This window comes from Echiichthys vipera, assembly GCF_963691815.1.
Source record: "Echiichthys vipera genome assembly, chromosome: 8".
Classification (NCBI taxonomy): Eukaryota; Metazoa; Chordata; class Actinopteri; order Perciformes; family Trachinidae; genus Echiichthys; species Echiichthys vipera.
The window spans coordinates 33,541,649-33,559,405 of NC_139833.1; the positions used below are offsets into that span (position 1 = coordinate 33,541,649).

Consider the following 17,757-nt stretch of genomic DNA (forward strand, 5'->3'; position numbering starts at 1 on the left):
TCTTTGACATAGGGCCTACTCCCGCCGGAAGCCTATCAACAGTCCGTCTCAGAATGCAGTTGAAGTCTCCATTTAGTAAGATAATTCCCTCTGCTTTGTCTGCTAATAGAGATGCTATCATCTTAAAGACATTTGGACAGTCCTCGTTCGGGGCATATAGATTAACCAGTGTAATTTTAGTACCTTCAATAGTGCCTATTACCATCACATATCTACCCTCTTTATCCTCAATTGTTTTTTAATGACTAAAATAGACTGATTTAAGTAGCAAGATGGCAACTCCTTTTTTCCCCTTTTCCGCTTTTGAAGGAGGAGCTATATATCTGATCTGCCCATTCTCTCCTTAATTTTAAGTGCTCTTTTTCTGACAAATGAGTCTCTTGTATCATTGCTATGGAACATTGTAGTTTTTTAAGTTGGTTGAATATTTTTTTCCTCTTAATTGGACTACTTATACCCTTTACATTATAGCTGATACACTTTAAACTATCCATTCATTATTAAGTTGTGCTTTTTAGCATACTCTTTCAGCATTTTACAAATAATCCTTAAATCAAGAACAATTGAAATCATGTACAGTGACAGTGACCCATATCCAATCTCAAGGCAAAATAGCATTAAAGAACAGCAATCCAGTGAACCTCCAAATACCCAACTGGGTTTCTCTTCTTCTGGTTATTTTGTTGTTCAGCTACTTCAAACCTGAATATGAACCAGTCCCGGCTAAGCCTGGGCTGAGGACAGTGACTGCTCCTCAGGGAACACACACAGTACATTCTGTCGGAGCTGCTGTCGTCCGGCTGCTGAAGTGGTTGTTGCTGCTCGGTATGCGGGTTACACTTGCGGATTACTGAGTTCCGTCCGTTTTAGTAGGACTTGGTACTCTTCCTAACGTTAATTTTGATAATAATGAAACTCGGCATTATTCAATTCAATTTTATTTATAGTGTCAAATCATAACAAAAGTTATCTCAGGACACTTTAAAGACTAGGTATAGGTCACACTCTATGACTTATTTATTATTTACATAGACCCAACAATTCCCCCGTAGAGTACAGTGGCAATGAAAACCTTCCCTATAGCAGACAGGAACGTCAGACAGACCCATCTCTATGGAGGACGGCCATCTGTCTTGACCGGATGGGGAGGAAGAAAAGGAGAGAGAAAAGACAGACAGATGATCAGAGAGAGACAAAGACAGACACAAAGACAGAGACAGACACACTTCCAGTAACTATAATAATATCTATAGTATTGTGAATATGACTTATATGGTATTGCAGTTAATACAGCAGAATAGTAGAAACAAGCACAGCTAAGGTGATAGATTATAAGAGTAGCAGGAAGCGTCATGCAGGACCACGGCAGCAGAGACCTGCGAGACGACAAAGCACAAACAACTCCGGGGAAGAAGTTGAATTAGTAACATGCATTGATCAAACATGAATGATACAGACAGAGAGGAGAGAAGCTCAGAGTATCAGGAAATGTATTATCCCCCGGCAGACTAGGCCTATAGCAGCATCATTAAGCAGAACAAAATCAGCTTAAAAATAACAACATTGCTAAGGGCTTGTAAGCCCTAGCTGTAAGCTTTATCAAAGAGGAAAGTTTTAAGTTTACTCTTAAATATGGGGACAGTGTCTGCCTCCCTGATAACACTTGGGATTTGGTTCCACAGGAGAGGAGCTTGGTAGCTGAAGGCTCTGCCTCCCATTCTACTTTTGGAGACTATAGGAATGACAAGTAGCCCTGCATTCTCAGAGCGCAGCGATCTAGACGGGTACTACAGTACTATGAGCTCTTTAAGATACGACAGAGCCTGACTAGTAAGAGCTTTGTCGGTAAGGAGAAGGATTCTAAATTCTATTCTAGATTTTAGAGGTAGCAAGTGCCAGTGCTAATACAGGAGAAATATGTTATCTTCGATTTGTTTTAGTTAGTACACGAGCTGCAGCATTTTGGACCAACTGGAGACTCTTAACAGACTTATTGGAGCAGCCTGATAATAAGGAGTTGCAATAGTCCAGCCTAGAAGTAACAAATGCATGGACTAGTTTTTCTGCATCTTTCTGAGACACAATGTTCCTAATTTTCGCAATATTACGCAGGTGAAAATATGCAGTCCTTGTCGTTTAATGTGAGAATCGAAGGACATATCCTGATCCAAAATAACATCCAGATTCCTTACTGTGGTGCTGGAGGACAACACAACATCATCCAGAGTAACAATATCTTTAGCTATTGAGTTCGAGAGGCCTTTGGGGCCAAGTATGATAACTTCAGTTTTATCTGAGTTTAACATCAGAAAATTGCAGGTCATCCAGCTTTTTATTTCCTTAATGCACATTTGAAGTTAAGCTTTCTTCTGGTTTGAAGGACACAATTGTGTATCATCAGCATAACAATGAAAATTTATGGAGTGCTTCCTTATAATATTTCCTAAGGGAAGCATAAATAAGGTGAATAGAATCGGTCCAAGGACAGAACCCTGTGGGACTCCGTGACTAACTTTAGTGTGCGTGGAGGATTTGTCGTTGACATGTACAAACTGAGATCTATTCCTTTAATGCCAATTAGATGCTCCAGTCTCTGTAGCAAGATGCAATGGTCAATAGTGTCGAAGGCAGCACTAAGATCTAGTAAAACAAGTACAGACACAAGTCCTTTGTCTGAAGCTATTAGAAGGTCATTAGTCATTTTTACCAGTGCTGTCTCAGTGCTATGATTCTTTCTAAATCCTGATTATTCATCTCCACTGAAGAAAGCTTTGACATCCGTAGCTGGTAGCACCGCTGGGGGTTTTCCCTCGCCTCTCCCCTGCAGTGCTCCACCTGTAATTGGACAGTTCGCTCTCCATCTGCACCCTCTCATCCATCCGGGCCTGAGTCCCGTACTCGAGTCGAGTAGGCCTTTTCACCCTCACCAGTGGAGATCCTTAGCTGTGCTGGGTAGATGCATTTGGCACTAATGTTTTTCTGCTTTAACTGTTTGATTGCATCACGCACCTGGGCTCTCCTTTTTTGCAGCTCCGGGGAATAATCATGGTCGAATAATATCGGCTCTGTTTTGTAAAGGTTCTTCCTTTGGCTCCATGCTTGTCTTAGGATAGTGTCCTTCACAGAGTATTTCAGAAACTTGACAATCATTGGTGGCCATGGGGTTCTTTGGCTTGGCTGTTAGGGAACGGTGGGCTATCTCAATTTGTATATTCACATCAGGCATTGGTTGAAGGACAGACTGGCCATCAGGTCCATCTCTTTGTGTAGCAGGTAGCGTTTTGCTCTCTGGCGTCTCATCCCCGTATCCTCTGAAGCGCTAATATGTCTTATTTTCTGTATTTTCATTTTTGTCATTCATGTGCTCCTGTTTCGAGCCTCTGCCTCTCTCTGAATTTGCCATGTCGAGTTTGTGTAAGTTTGCCGAGTTTTAAGTATTTTTGTTAGGAAATTAACAGTTAAACAACGGAGCTCAGTTTTAAGCTGCTGTCCCTAACATGGCGTCACCGGAAATCTGTCAATCCTCATTTTTTAAAGTATAATTGCTGCATTTCAATTTACTTTCTGCACATTCTCTTGAAGCCTCCTCCTGTCTGCGTGGAACCCTGTTGATTTTCTCTCTATACTTCCATGTTCTCTCTCTCTCTCCCTCTCATTTCTCTCACTCAATTGTTTCTGACCAAAAAGTTGTATTTGTTGAGTCCACTATGGAGCCCTTCGTTTAAAGAAAAATATTCAATGAATGGTGATTCAATGTGTTTTCAATCCTTTGTTGAACAGAGAGCTTCATCTAGTGGACTAATGGACAAATAATGGAACTGGTTCATGAAGCTTCATTTGGACATCACTACCAACAACATGCTCCGACATGAATCATCTGGTCTTAGAAAAAAAAAAAACTCGCCTCTACGTGCACCTAGAGCCTGTTGTTTGTTTTGCAAAAATCAACCGCGCCCATATCATCCTGTCCACTTAGCACAGGGCTGTGCATGAGCTGACAGTCAGTGACAGTGCGTGCACACATCAAAGATCCCCCCCTGCTCACACATGTTACAATATCACATGCACACAGCTCAAGATAGGCATATGCTAAATTACATCAGCAGTTGCTATCTATAAGTAAGTTTGCCAGCCCACTTACGTGAAGAGTGTACTCCATGCTGTTTATTGACGACATAAGAGACCGGTGCTTTACAGGAATCTGTTGAATGCGCACTAACGAGCACTCGATGGGAGGGAGCTGAGGAACTCGTGGTAGTGGGTGAAATTAGAAGTTTGACCGAATCAACTCAATCTGCCAGACTTGCCGATTAACTTATCTAGTGCTTTTTCCAAATGTTTTTAATTAAATTTTGCAGATGGACAAAAAACGAAAAGTGCAACAGTTGTACAGTGTGTCAATACATCTACCTTTAAGTAATAAACGGGAACAAAATAAAATAATAAAAAAACATAAATCCCACTATCCCTCCCAACAACCCATGTCAGACATGGTCACAGTAACCAATTAAATAATTAAACAACATATAAAATAAGAAGATACATAAGGTACAATGAAACCAAATAGAGTGAAATCCATAGTTAATGACAAAATAAATAAGGTCATTAAGAAAAAGAGAAGGAAAAAAGAGAAAAGGGATAAAGAAATAAATAGATAAATAAATAAAAAGGGGTGGTGGGGGCTTCCAGGCACTAGGAAGTGTCCTCAGCATCATCAGGAGTAACAGTAAGACTACTACTAATAAGAGCCAGCAGTGGGTCCCAGGTTTTGTGGAATGCTGTCAAAGTTCCCCTCTCTGAAGACCTTAACTTCTCTAACCGTAGACATTGTAAAATTTCAAGTATCCAACTGCTATGAGTCGGTGGAGAAACATGTTTCCATTTAAGGAGAATGTTATGTCTGGCGAGCAGGGTGGTAAAGGCCACGAAACGTTGTGTAGTAGTGGGCAGATTTAAAGAGCAGTCAGGGAATTAGGTTCTTAATCTATGTTAAGAGCCTGTTTGATGGTTTGAGATATATCGTACCAAAATACAAAGAGCTTCAGGCATGTCCAGAACATGTGTGCGTAGTCAGCTGGAGACTGCTTACAGCGGTTACACTGTGACTAGGGTATATCTTAGCCAATTTAGCGTTGGTGAAATGGTCTCTATGGAGCACCTTCCACTGTAATAGGGTGTGCCTGGCACAAATCGGGGATGAGTGGACCAGTTTTAGAATGTCCCTCCACTGGACATCAGTAATGTCTACCCCCAAATCCCTGTGTTCAGCCTTTAGGACTCTTGTAGCTTCTAACTGAATCTATGTGGCCTAAAGTTTACATCGTAGTTTTTCTCTTTCCTCTTCCAGATATCTTATATTTTACTTTCATGTTTGAGTAGCTGTTTTGTAGGTGTGTTAAGTTGCAGAGGAAAACCCAACACTTCCTGATGTTGCTGCTTCACAATAAAAGCCTTTAAATAACAACATAATCGGAGGACTTTTATTGTGGAGAATTTATAGGAAATAAAATGTGATTATCTGTTTTGTGGCAGTTCTGTGACCATCACCATTGTCTCTTTGATAATCATTTTTTTTTTTAGAAGAATTCATTTCTTCCCATGGCCTTTGAGCTGCTTAAAAGTGTCATCAAATTATACTCATTATTGTTTAGCAGGTTTTTGTTTTTATTCGACAAGTGAACATGGCATTCAGGCAAGTAGAATATGACCTGTACTTCCCCTATGGGCAAGTGCTTTTGAAACCTTAGTGTCAACCCCTGCTTTAAAGAAGAAGATTGACCTGAATAATTTCAAATGCTTCCTGTAGCTTTAAAAAAAAATGTGAGCAATATCCACAGTGTTACTCTTTCCTGTTTTCTCACTTTCATTCCAAACTGTGATCAACGGCAGTCTCCCTTCCCTGCAGAACTGTGAATTTCAGAACATTTTGGCTGAATGTCATCATACTATCTATCATCGTCTGTTGTCAGAGTCTGTACAGGGGAGAGGTCAGACCCGCTGCCCCTCAAAAAGTCTCCGTATGGCCCTGCACCACACATTGCTACCTGGTCTGTGGGAAACACTGAGCATCGAGTATGCCTTAAAGAACTCGACTGTAAAACCATCGGGACAAGGTGATTTCCTGTTTTGCATAGGCATCGCTTCATGCACGTCCAACAGAGAGATGGGTCTACAGAATACCCTAGTGATATTTTTATTAATGTGAGGGTACATTAAACGGTCCAAGGGATTAGGGGTCGCTGCAGTAATTGGGCTGCATTCAGAAGTACTGTATATAGTGCGAGGTAAAAATCGGAAGTAAGTAACATCGAGTTGTACCACTTCCTCCATAATTTCCACCAGCCTATCCCATTCATCCCTTCTCATTTGAGAAATATAGGATATCACTTGCAGTAATAATAGTAGCTTTAAGCCCATACCACAGAGTGCCACTGCTGACATCAGGGGTGTCATTAAACTCTATGTAAGAGCGTATTTGAGTTGCAACAGAATCTTTGAACTTACTATCTGACTGTAAGTGTGAAGTGAACCTCCATGGTGAACGTGGAATTGTATTCCGTGGAAAACTAATGTCAACTGTGGTAGGAGCGTGGTCAGAAGTGACTATTGGGTGATATTCACATGCATTCACACAGTCGAGGAGGTTGTTATTGAGTCAGAAGAAATCGACTCGTGTCTACTCCATCTCAAAGCTCTTACTAGTCAAATCGGAAGTCTTTTGATAACTTTTGATCGTAGGGTTAGTAAGGAAAAGAGTTATTAGTTGTAATTAGAGAAAAATACGACATCAATCATCCAGGAGGTGGTGCTGTTTTGAATATCACTCATACTGGAGCATTAACCGTACAAGTTATGGATACAAAACTTTCAGGGGAGGTATAGACTGGTGCCCCCACCACAAGGTGACGCTATAATCAAGGAAAAGGCTTTTTGGCCTCTAACTTCCACATCGCATATGCAAATATACGTAGATTTCTTACATCTACATGTTTTCAGAAAGATGCTGAATCTTGGGATTTAGATCGCGGCACATTTCTGCCAAGTATTTTGGCACAAAATTGCAAAAAACAAATATATATATATATATATATATATATATATCTTTGCAAAAATAAGTCTGAATAAAAAAACTCTGACTTATAGTTCTCTATGGAAACTTCAGGCTGTGTGCAAAATTTGAGGTCAATCGGACAATAGTTGGCACTGGTACACAAAATTGAAAAATACACAAACCATGCGAAAAATATTGTTTTCTCCTTCACCTGGTATCTGTGCAGCCTGATAATGATTACCCACCCTCTTTGGCCTGGCCTAGGCTTCTCAGCTAATGTGTGGTGCAATTAATGGAGATATGTCAGAGCAAGTGGGTACACTCAACCAGTGTCTATTCCATCTCAGCCAAACCGGAAGTCACTTATCTAGCGCTTTGAAAAAATCTAAATATTTGAACAGTTCTGGGACAGAGACTTATCATGTGCACATTATGGGCTTCACAACATGCCCTTTAAATGGGTCCTTCAATTAAATAAAGTTGTCTGTGGAATTGCCCAATTAAATTAAAGATATGATGTTTCTCCGGAGTACATGATTTGTATCAATGTTAATGTTTCAAGTTCCTACACTTATAGAAATATACGGATTAAATAAATTATAGCCATTTACTAAAGAAGACACTTGTAACATTATGCCTGAGGTATTTAGCAACATTTTTATGATATTCTTTTTATTATATGAAAGTTGTAATTTATTGAACCATGCTCAAGTGTACAATTACCTCTGCCAACAATCTGACTTAACCTCCTGAGTAAATCATTTCTTATCTGTATTTCAATAGGAGAGATAAGCTCTAAGGTAGCTTCCATGTCCTTCCTGTTTATAAAAAACTATGAACGGCTGAGAACGGACATAAAGCACTACGTGGTACCGGTAAGGCTTAACGTGTTTTCACTCAGAGCCAGTTTTACTGTGGAAGACTGGAGAAAGAGCTCAGTGAGACGTGCTTGTCACTCCCCCAGAAATTTTGAAAGCCTGCACTGCGCTTTTGTTCATAATGCAAGATCATACTTATGCCACGCCAGAGGAGGAGGAATCATCATCACCAAATCACCATATATTTTTCGCATGTTATTTGATATATTATTACTGTATTATAGTCACGTATTTTGTATAGGCTGCTCATTATATTTGTCAGAAACGTTGTTAGTCGCAGCAGTTGATGTGCTTGCCATGGTGTCATCTGTGTGGCACAGTTACACATGGTGGGAGAGAATGACATTCTGCTCCTAATGTTAATGCTTTAAAAAGTACAAAAATAAAAAGATTTTGCACAAATCCCAAATCTTAAGTCCAAATCAAGTCCCAAGTCTCATTTGTGTGAGACATAAGTGCGACTCGCGCTTGAGTCTCAAACTCGAGTCCCCATCTCTGCTATAGAACAATGTTGTTTGACAGAAACAGACTTGCAAGAACAAAATCAAAACAAAAAGCAGTAAAGCAGTGATAAGCTTGACTCTCTGTGGCTGGCGTGATGACCACCATCGGAACTTCTTACAGATTTAAAAAAGATGTGTGGTAGTGAACGGGGAAAGTATGTGAACTACATGTATGATTGTCAATTTGAAAGACTACTCGCTTAAGTGATGCCTTATTGCAACTACAATGTGTGTGTATTTTGTACCGCATGTAACATTACTCATGTTCAAAGGGCCTAAAAAGAGTTTTTGGATAAAAGGCATCACAAACAATAATGGTATGTTATGGGATCAAAACATTATTTGTCTCTCCCCTTTCACTACCACTCATACTTTTTCCGAAATAAGGTCCCATTAAGTCCAGTGGGAGGGGAGGGACTTTGTCTCTCTATGGAGTAAGCATGGCAGGCCTAGTCAAATGCTAACATCAGTCCCTGTTGCTTCCTGAAGGTGGAGAAGCTTGCCCGCACACTGTTCCTGTGGAAGATTGAGGTCCATGAGCAGAAGGAGAAAGTGTATGAGATGAGGCGGTGGAATGAAGCACTGGTGACCAACATGCTACCTGAACATGTTGCACGACATTTCCTAGGTTCCAAAAAAAGAGATGAGGTAAGATCCTCAGCAGGTCGGTTCTTACTACACTCACTAAGAATGTGAAAAAAGTCATTTTATCTTGCTTGTCAGTTTGAACAGTTTTTCTGTTACACTGCTTGTAGTCAGGACTTCTCTTTTCTGTCGTGTGAGTTATTAGTAAACCCAGCATGTTTATCTGTAGTAGTATTGTCTGAATGTATTGTTAGGAGAAACTTAAGGACCAAACCTAAATGTTGATGAAATACATCAACATTCAGGTTTGGGTTCATTTGTTCCACAATCTTCCTGATGTCTTACTCTACGCATCTTGTTAATCTGACCTTTTTCAGGAATTGTACAGCCAGTCCTACGATGAGATTGGAGTCATGTTTGCCTCAATACCAAATTTTTCTGACTTCTACACAGAGGAGAGCATAAATAATGGAGGGATCGAATGCCTACGGTTCCTCAATGAGATCATCTCAGACTTTGACAGTGTAAGCTGCTTTCTTCATTTTGCTTGTGTGTATTTTCAAGCAGTAATGGCTGGGGACACAGCAAGAGACTGTAATAACACCCAACATGACTCATTTGACAATTGCGTAGATTTAAGAGTCATTCAGAAAAAAGTCATGTGGCAATGTGTGTGGAAGAAATTATACCCGGTTTCTAAAAGTTGGGACGCTGTGTAAAATATAAATATAAACAGAATGTGGTGATTTGCAAAACATTGAAACTTCATATTTAATTAAAAATAGCACAAAGACAACATTTTTTTTTTTGGGGGGGGGGGGGGCATATGCCCATTTTGAATTTAACAGTTCTTCAAAAAAGAAATTACCTGGTAGAAAATCTCACATTTAATGCAACAGGTTAGTAAAAATATTTGGTAGACATTTGAAGTAAAGATGGGGAGTGCTTCTCCACTCTGTGAAAAACTGAGCTGGCAAATAGTGCAACAATTTAAGAATAATGTTTCTCAATGTAAAATTGCAAAGAATTCGATAGAGTACATGATATCATTAAAAGAATCAGAGAATCTGAAGAAATTTCTGTATCCAAGGGACAAGGCTGGGGATTGGTCAAAATTTGAAATTCTTTGCATCCTCTTGGCTCAAGAGCAGAGGGACCATCCAGCTTGTTGTCAACACAGTTTAAAAGCCAGCATCTGTGTTAGTGCACATGGTTTCATGGGTAACCTGCACATCTGTGAAGGCCCCACTAATGCTGAACCATATACAGGTTTCAGAGCAACATATGCTGCCAAGTATTTTTCAGGGACGTCCCTGCTTATTTCAGCACAAAAATGCCAAACCACATTCTGCATGTATTTGCACATTAGGAAACATAAAATATGACAAAGGAGACCCTGAACTTTTGAGCAGCTTATCCTACATAAAAAATGAAAAAAACATTCCACTTTCAAAATGACAGCATGGTCTCCTCATTTCCCAAACGCTTACAGTGTTGTTAAAACAAGAAGTGATGCACCAGAGTGGTAAACATGATCCTGTCCAAACAGTTTTAAAGGCGTTGCAGGTGTCAAATTTTATAAATGAGGATATCATTTTCAAAACAATTAAGTAGCATTTATTTCAACATTTGGAATGTTGTGTTTTGTTTTCAATTACATATGTGGTTTCAATGATTTACTCTCACTCTCTCACTCTCACTCTTTTCGTTTATATTTTACACAGTGTCCCAACTTTGTAGGAAATAGATAGCATTATCCTGCCTGTCAAACATCTGCTGAATGTTAGGATTACCTCTAGACTAAAAGAACATTCGCTGGTTTTGAAGTGGTCAGAGTCTGTGTAAATGTAATCTTTCACCTGTATCCATTTCAGCTGCTCGATGAACCTCAGTTCCGCTGCATCACAAAAATCAAGACCATCGGCAGCACCTATATGGCAGCATCAGGTGTCACCCCAGACATCAGCAACGGCTATACCTGCATGAAGGTCAAATTGGTTACATGACTTCTTCAAGCTTCAGTGTGTCTCAGACTGACTGAACCACTTTAAAAATTCACTCTGAACTTAAGAAAAAAAATTATTAATAAATAATATTGCTCTGCTAATTTTATATTAGAAAAGACTGGGATGATATGTCCCAATAATATGGACATCATGATAGTCTTGGTCTTTCTTGGACTTAACAAATGATCATCTCAGTTATGCCACAATGTTGAGTGCTTTTGCCACTCATGGTAATGGTTCTGTTCAGATGTAGTTTGAGCTGTTTGTTTTTTATCTGACAGAAGGAGGAGCAGTCTGACAGAGAGCGCTGGCAGCACCTGGCAGACCTGGCAGACTTTGCTCTGGCAATGAAGGTCACTCTCATGAACATAAACTACCAGTCATTCAACAACTTCATGCTTCGTATTGGTATGTGCTGTTTTTTTCTGTGCGTGTTTGTGTGCGTTAGTGTGTCCAGTTGTACTTCTGTCCTTTGTCCACTAATGTTTTTAATATATTTAATTCCCTGATAAAGATCTATTAAAATAGATATTATAAAAGGGGTAGCTGAAATCATCTTAATGGTTCATAGCTTTGATATGATAATGCTGCCTTCAGGTGGTGTCGGAATAATCAGATAAATTAAATCCTGAAAATTCGGGACAACATCTCAGAAACTCAGCAAAATTTTGCTCCACAACTTGCCAAGTTGGGGTCATATTACACAGAAACATGGTAGACAAAAGTAAATGTTGGGTTGTGGTAATAAACTTTTCTATTAATTCATGTATTGCTTGTAATGTAATTTGGAACGAGGTAAATGAGGTTTTCATTTAGTTAGTTGCTGTGCATGTAGAGTGACATTTTTTGTTGTCTTTCTCTCTCTTAAATAAGGTAATTTAAGAAAAAGAGAAGGAAACTAGGAAGTGTCCTCAGCATCGTCAGGAATAACAGTGATTCTATCGCTAATAAAAGCCAGCAGTGGGTCCCGGGTTTTGTGGAATGCTTCCAAAGATCCCCTCTGTGAAGACTTTAACCTCTCCAACCGGAGACATTGTAAAATTTCATGAATTCAACTATTAGTCGGTTGAGAAACATGTTTGCATTTAATGAGAATGTTACGTCTGGCGAGCAGGGTGGTAAAGGCCATGACACGTTGTGTAGTAATGGGCAAATTTTTAGACAGAGGGAGCCCAAAAAGAGCAGTCAGGGGCTTTGGTTCCAAATTTGTGTTAAGAGCCTTTTTGAGGGTTAGGAATATATTGGACCAAAATTCAGCAAGCTTTGGGCACGTCCAGAACATGTGTGCGTGGTCGGCTGGGGACTGCTTACAGCGGTTACAAGCATCACAGTGACTAGGGTATATCTTAGCCAATTTAGCGCTGGCACAAATCAAAGATCAGTGGACCAGTTTCAGAATGTTCCAGCACTGGTCATCAGTGATGTCTACCCCCAAATCCTTTTCCCATGCATTTATAGGTGAGGCATCTGGGACTGGGCTCAGAAGAGCAATCTTATTATAAATGACAGATATCAGTCTTTTGTGTTGTACGTTGAGAGACAGGAATTAGTCCATCTCAGCTTCAGGGGGGCGGTTTGGAAAATGTGGGAATTGCTTTTGGATAAAATGTCTCATTTGAAGGTACCAAAAAAAGTTGAGTAAGAAGAAATCAATTCGGGAGAATGTGTGGTGTACATTTGAAAAAAAAGGACAAAGCTTTCTCATGGGGGTTTCTAAACCTCCAGGGATCAGAAATTCCCAACTGTGATGCGTATGTTTTTACTGTGTGTGCTGATTTGGATAGCGTAACCTGTGTAGGAGAACATCTGTCAAGAGTCACATCCTGCACCAGGTTGAAGTCTCTGCCTATGATAATGTGATGACTGTCAGCGTTTGGGATTTTGGCAAAAAGCCTTGTAAAAAACTGTTCATCGTCCCAGATGGGCGCATAAACTGAAACTAAGACCACTGGTTTGTTCTGGAGTGTGCCCGAAACTATGACATAACGACCGTCAGTATTGAGGATTACATTTGTTGGCTCAAACAGGACCCTTTTATGAATGATTATAGCTGCCCTTCTAACTCTATCTGTAAATTTGGAGTGGAATAAGTGGCTCATCCACGCCCTCTTAAAATGTGAGGTGTCGGCTATTTTAAGATGTGTTTCCTGCAGAAAAATCACATCCCCCTGAAGGTGCTGCAACTGTGTCAGGACCTTACCGATTTGATCGCTTTGTTCATTCCCTTAGTATTCCAGGAGATCAGACGCACTCCAGTACCTGTCTTTACAGCATTAGCCATAGGAACAATAATAATAAGTTAGAATGACACTGCAAGACCTTAAAGTAATCCGTAGTAGTGGAGGAAGACAAAAACAAACAAAAAAGGCCCAAACGCACATGAAGCAGGACAAAAACAACATAAAACAAGACAGTAACAGTGTGACCAATCTGAGGGTTACTCCCAAAGAAAAACACATCCTGAGCTCTACAGCTCGAACTCAATTCAATTCAATTCAATTCAATTGTATTTATAGTGCCAAATCATAACAAAAGTTATCTCAGGACACTTTACAGAGTAGGTAAAGACCACACTCTATGACTTATTTATGATTTACATGGACCCAACAATTCCCCCGTAGAGTACGGACATCTGTCTGCAACGGTTGGGGAGGAAAAAAGGGAGAGAGAAAGAGAGAACAGATGGACAGAGAGAGACAAGGAAAGACACGAAGACAGAGAGACAGACACACTTCCAGAGATGCAAGCAACCAAAGAGTAACAGTAACTTTAATAATATCTATAGTAATGTGAATATGACTTACATGTTATGGAAGTTAATTCAGCAGAATAGTAGAAACAAGCACAGCTAAGGTAATAGAATATGACAATGATAATAATTATGGTGGCAAACATGATCAGTGATGAGTAGTGGCAATAGCAGTTAAGATACAGCGAGACATACCACTGGTGGTGTTTTTATGGCTACAAATTTTTCTAGTTTATTAGACTAGTGATAGTATATATGACTAATAGTTATAGTAGTAGCAGGCACCACCATGATTTGCAGAGACCTGCGAGACGACAAAGCACAAACAACTTCGGGGAAGAAGTTGAATTAGTAACATGCATTGATCAAACATGAATGATACAGACCGAGAGGAGAGATGCTCAGAGTATCAGGAAATGTATTATCCCCCGGCAGACTAGGCCTATAGCAGCATCATTAAGCAGAACGAAATCAGCTTAAAAATAACAACATTGCTAAGGGCTCGTAAGCCCTAGCTGTAAGCTTTATCAAAGAGGAAAGTTTTAAGTTTAATCTTAAATATGGGGACAGTGTCTGCCTCCCGGATAACACTTGGGAGTTGGTTCCACAGGAGAGGAGCTTGGTAGATGAAGGCTCTGCCTCCCATTCTACTTTTGGAGACTCTAGGAATGACAAGAAGTTGAATTAGTAACATGCATTGATGAGACAAGAATGATACAGACAGAGAGGAGAGAAGCTCAGAGTATCAGGAAAAGGATTGTCCCCCGGCAGACTAGGCCTATAGCAGCATCATTAAGCAGAACAAAATCATGTATGAACTAACCACTAAACTGAATTTTCGGGGTCTCCTCCCTGAACAAACAGTGTTTGACCCCTTAAAGTCACATGAGAATAATAGTATAGATAAAAAATAGACATAGTATTAATAATAAGTCAGCAGACGGTGCCAAGATGCCATGGGGCAGGCCGGCCATAAGAGGATTTTTCTACCTCAGCTCAGATGAATAGAATGCATTTATAAAACCCTCCACCCTGCGTTAGAATGTACCTTGTATCGATACAGGTCACCTCTGCACATCAGACTATAAAAAGTATCAGGCTTCAGTAAAGCCCTTTGACCAAACAGAGAACAAGAATGCTTCAGATAACACTGTGGCGATGGGTGATATGTATAAATGCACTAAAATAAAGCTGTGAAAGAAATGTATAATGACGATCTGAAATCCACATGCAGATGAGCTTCCAGTGATTGGCACGAAGGTCGACCAAAGACAGACTGAATTCACATAACAGTGTGAGCAGGCACATAAACAGGATGAAGAAACGGGAATTTAAAAAATATCAGAAAACACCGGACCTCCAGTCAACATGTCCACGGTGCGACAAACTGACCACTTAGCGAGTCTGCCCTGGCCTCGGTTTCTCAGCTAGTGTGCGTTGAGCCCTGTTTCAGTCCGGCGGTGTATCCAGGAAGCCTTTCCAGAAAACCTACATGAGCAGCTCTGTGAAGAAGGCTGTGGGCCGCGGACCTTGAACAGATTCTGGTAATCCAATCACGCTGATGTTATTGCGCCGGCTCCGGGACTCCAGGTCGCTGACTTTAGCCAGCAGCTTAGCGTTGATCTCCGCGGCACATGAGGCCTTCAGCGTTAGCAGACGCTCGTTCTGTAAATTTGCATTTACCTTGAGGGAGCCTATCTTGTGAGCGTGGTCGGACACTGTGGCGTGGACGTGGTCCAGCTTTGCTTCGAGCGTTGAAATGGAGGCTTTGAACTCGGCAGAGAGGGCTTTGATCTCGACGGAAAGGGCTTCGCAGTGATGCTCCAAGAGGTTAGTAATGGCCGCCATGCTAATCTCGCCACCTGCCTCCTCTGTGGGGCTAGCCTTCGCCCCCTGGTCTTTTACAGTCTGTCTGGTCGAAAAAGTTGTACTTATGCCAGTATCGGAAATGCCTGCCATACTGCCTAAAATGCATTTTGTAAACAAGGCAACAAGTACTAGCCAATCAGAGGCAGAGTAGGGCGGGTCTGTCATACAACTGTAAATAAAAGTAAAACCTGTCAATGGCTGTGAAAGAGGTTATTTGGCATGCAGATTAGAGGGCATGGAACATTTCCAATAAACGTTCTTGCATACTTATTGCTGTAATGTGTGTCATTGGTCAAACTACCATTTGCCAACTGTGGCACCCGTGCCTAAGGTTGCTTACGCCTGGTCTTGCGTACTTAAGTTAGCTATCTTAAACCAGATACAAAATGGAAACATTTAAGATAAACTTTGACCTCCTGAGGGGCCTAACTATGCAGTACTGGCAGAACGCAACATGCAGACAAACAGTACCCAGTTTGAGCAAAAGAAATGTAAACTTGTGAGTGCGGGAAGCTTCATGTACATGCAGATGAACGCCAGCGAAGGCCCACTTGAAATTGCTCTTTCTTCTTATTTTTTTAAAAATAATAATACCCTTTTATTAAAAAATGAATCACCTTTTTTAAGGGCTAAACATGCTCAGAAACGTATGAAACGTTGCATGCATATCAAAAGTGGTTTAAATTTCCATCTGCTATGGGTCTCAGGCTAGTTGGCTCAATAGTGCCATTTCCAGGCACTTTGATTTAACCATCCCTTTACTCATCCTAGAAATTTAGCCCGATTGACTTCAAATCTTGTCTGTACTCTAAAGACCTTGCATCCGACTTTCACTACTCTTTGGTGTGATCTTATATGAGGCCAGGGGACAGGTCATATCATTTCTAGCCTTCAAATTTTTACTCAACCTCTCCGTGCAGCTTTAAAGGAAAATTTGGATATTTTTTTTAAGATGTGAACAGCTCTAACACGCTGCACGTACACAATGGCACCGCCAGTGGCCACGTGCGAAAACATAATTAAGGGCAGATTTGAGCTATATAAGCCACAACAAAATCATGTGCAAAATGTGGCACAACTTAGGCCATCATTTTGAGTACAGTTGGTCTGAAAGAGCAAAGTGCTATAATAACCAGGTATGATATACCATGACAATGCAAAATGACAGCACCAGCTTTGATTTGAAGTAATATAAAATCAGTGATCTATTCTGCCTTATTGTTTCGCTGAGACAGAATGTGCAGTGCTGCTCATTCAGCTGACACCCCCTAATAATTTTTAACCTCTCCCAGTGTTCAGGTGTACAGTAGAACCCTGGTGGCGGTGAGATTAATTCTAAATCCACTGTTAGCCCCAGCCAACGATTTATCCAAGGAAAGAACCTGTTTGTGTTCTTGTCATCCACAGACAGCGTTGATAACTGTCAGGATTAAAATGCCTTTCAACGCTTGTCTACTTATGTGTTAATTCCAATGCTGGAGATGGTCCTTATCTTTGAAAGAAGGCCATGAAAAAGTCAATGCTATCAAGAAAACCACAGTGTTGTTGTCTTTCTCAGGTAGTAGGCTATATGTAGCCTTAGATTACCGATTTAACTCTTCACTCTCACTGACCTGGCTAAATGTCAGTGGTCTGCTGTAAGAAGTCTGGCCAAGGAACCTCTCTTTTTCTGGCAACTAATAGCAGCACTTCATTGGCTTATTTACACGTCACTTACTACATAAACACACCGCTCCAGACCTCAGCTCCAGAACTCATGATGTCCAAACCATCGAGTGAGCGGAGTGCTGTAAGCCTTTTCTGCCTAGAGACAACATCAACTAACTGTATTGGGAACAGGTAGGAGCTGATTCAGTTATTAGCACTTATCAAAGATAATTATTAATAAAAATACTAATCAAAAATATTTATATGGATTAATTACAACTGGGACCCAACCCTGGACTCTTCCTGGAATGTGAAAACAGTCTCAGAAGGTGTCCACTGTAAAATGTCAATATTGAAGAAATATTCCCACTCAAAAAATGAACAGTGAAGAATGAATCTGAGCACTGACCTGTTGCAACCAGTTATTATTGCAATACACATGTACAAACACAAATAACTGCTGTTTAAA

The 17,757-nt window shown here is 40.4% G+C and overlaps 1 protein-coding gene across 2 annotated transcripts in view; it reads left to right on the forward strand.

Moving 5' to 3' along the window:
• Positions 1-17,757, forward strand: part of adcy3a (adenylate cyclase 3a) — a 93,454-nt gene that overhangs the window by 64,323 nt on the left and 11,374 nt on the right. Inside the window, exons 16-19 of one of the 2 annotated variants that reach the window (XM_083918634.1) lie at positions 8,922-9,080; positions 9,395-9,541; positions 10,892-11,005; positions 11,305-11,431. In XM_083918634.1, the coding sequence (XP_083774760.1) occupies positions 8,922-9,080; positions 9,395-9,541; positions 10,892-11,005; positions 11,305-11,431 (547 nt within the window). The remainder of the gene's footprint in view (positions 1-8,921; positions 9,081-9,394; positions 9,542-10,891; positions 11,006-11,304; positions 11,432-17,757) is intronic. The other variant, XM_083918635.1, reaches the window with a different exon arrangement.